General features: G+C 65.7%; 1 protein-coding gene across 1 annotated transcript in view; it reads right to left on the bottom strand.

The window, feature by feature from the left end:
• Positions 1 to 1778, bottom strand: part of MTX1 (metaxin 1) — a 5536-nt gene that overhangs the window by 500 nt on the left and 3258 nt on the right. The window contains exons 2-6 of the mRNA XM_009321903.1: positions 1594 to 1695; positions 1343 to 1435; positions 741 to 923; positions 479 to 555; positions 5 to 46 (exon numbers count right to left, since the gene is read on the bottom strand). Of these exons, the coding sequence (XP_009320178.1) occupies positions 5 to 46; positions 479 to 555; positions 741 to 923; positions 1343 to 1435; positions 1594 to 1695 (497 nt within the window). The remainder of the gene's footprint in view (positions 1 to 4; positions 47 to 478; positions 556 to 740; positions 924 to 1342; positions 1436 to 1593; positions 1696 to 1778) is intronic.

The following is a 1778-nucleotide window of genomic DNA, read 5'->3' on the forward strand; positions in this document are numbered from 1 at the left end:
GAGCGGCGCCGGGCGGCTGAAGACAAAGGCGTCGAGGGAGGCCGGCCTGGGGCACAGAGACCTGTGACTGGGTCACGGTCCCTCCCACCTCCTCCCGCCGTTCCCACCCAAAGCCACCCGGACGCATCAGCCACCCCCAGCCCCCTGCGCCCGAGGGGATGGCAAGCGGCTCCTCCTCCCTGGGAGGGCTCTCTGCTTCCAGCCCCTGAAGGTGAGGACTGGGGGAGCAGGATGAGCCTATCCCAGAGCAGCTCTGCTGGCTCCAACAAGAGACGGGGAAAGAGATGCCAGGGCTGGTGGCAGCTCCTGCAGCCTTAATTCCTGCCGCCCACGTCACTCCATGCTGCCACGGACAGCCCTGTCCCCTGCAAGCCTGTCCAACCCCCAAAGTGACGTGCATGGGACCATGGGGTCTCGGTCCTGCCTGGGTGCAGGAGGCTCTCAGGCCCCAGAGCACCTTCCCCTTATGGCCACCTACGAGTCTCCGAAGAAAAACTTCTGGGAGCCGAGGCGCTGGGACAGGAGTGTCAGGCATTCGCGAGCATCCCGGTATAGCTGGAGAAGGAGGACAGAGGGTTGTCACCCACCCGGCCACGTGGCAGACTGCCACGGTGCTAAGGGGAGCGGGAAGGGGGTGCTCAGCCAGGGTGAACCCCAGACCCCAATTAAGATTTTGGCCTTGCGTGGGTCCCTCCGGGTACCTGCCGAGGACCTGCCGTGCCCAGACCACATCCCCTCACCTCCTTCTCCAGCTTCTCCTCATCGTCCATGTAGCCGTCTCCCCACATAAGCTGCAGCCGCTCCAGGTGCTGCTTGTGCATGCAGTTGGGCAGGAAGAAGTTCAGGGGGAAGGGAACGGTTTCCGCGTACCACTTCCGCGTGTGCTCCACGTAGTTCTTTGCGTCCACCCAGAAGGTGTGGATCTGCAGCGGAGAACAATCCGTGCCCAGGCCATGGTGGGGCTGGAGCCAGCCGCAGACTTTTGCCGTGCGTGGCAGGCGCTGCAGAGTCCGTGCCTGGCGCTGCTCACACAGGCGCCACGTGCCCGGCACAGGACTGGCTGCCCCGGAGACCATGAGGGGCGGAGGAAGCATCAGGGTCAAGGCCAGACCCCAGCCCTGGCTCCACAACCCACCGCTGCCACCCAAGACCCCCAGCACCCTGATCCCTGCTACTGATGCTCCAGGCCACTGGGATTTGGCTGCCTGCAACATTCTCTGGCTCTCCTGGCAGGTGGCTGCACGCCTGAGCCCACCGGCATAGCTCCAGGGAGCAGATCCAGTCCTCGGCGAGACCACCTTCCCCGTGTGCCCCTCCGAGATGTTTCCACAGGGAGACTCACCAGCACCGGCAGCAGTTTCTCTTCCAGCAGGGACACGAAGGCCAGCGTGTCCGCCCCTTGCGTGGCTGAGAGGTCGTAGTCGGCGTTATACTTCTGCAGCACAAACGCAACGGGCGTGATCCGGCGGGGAAGTGGCAAATCCTGCCCGTGCCTCTTGGGCGACTGTGACAAAAGCCCACTCCTTCCCAGGGGGGCTCCGGCCCCCTCCGGCCCCCAGCCCGGGGCAGGGGGTGCCCCTCACCCCCCGCTACCTGTTTCCTGAGGTGAGTTATGATCTGCTGCGTTTTGGAGATGGTGCCCTCGTCCCGCGTCTTCAGCGCAGGCAGGCGCCCTGAGGGCAGGGAGAGGGGTGGCTGCAGGCAGCGGTGCCCGGGGTGCCACACTGCCGCGGGTGAGGGGAGCGGGGGGGCTGTGCCAGGGTGAAGGGCCCCCCACG

The sequence above is a fragment of the Pygoscelis adeliae genome, unplaced genomic scaffold (genome assembly GCF_000699105.1).
Source record: "Pygoscelis adeliae isolate BGI_AS28 unplaced genomic scaffold, ASM69910v1 Scaffold484, whole genome shotgun sequence".
NCBI lineage: Eukaryota > Metazoa > Chordata > Aves > Sphenisciformes > Spheniscidae > Pygoscelis > Pygoscelis adeliae.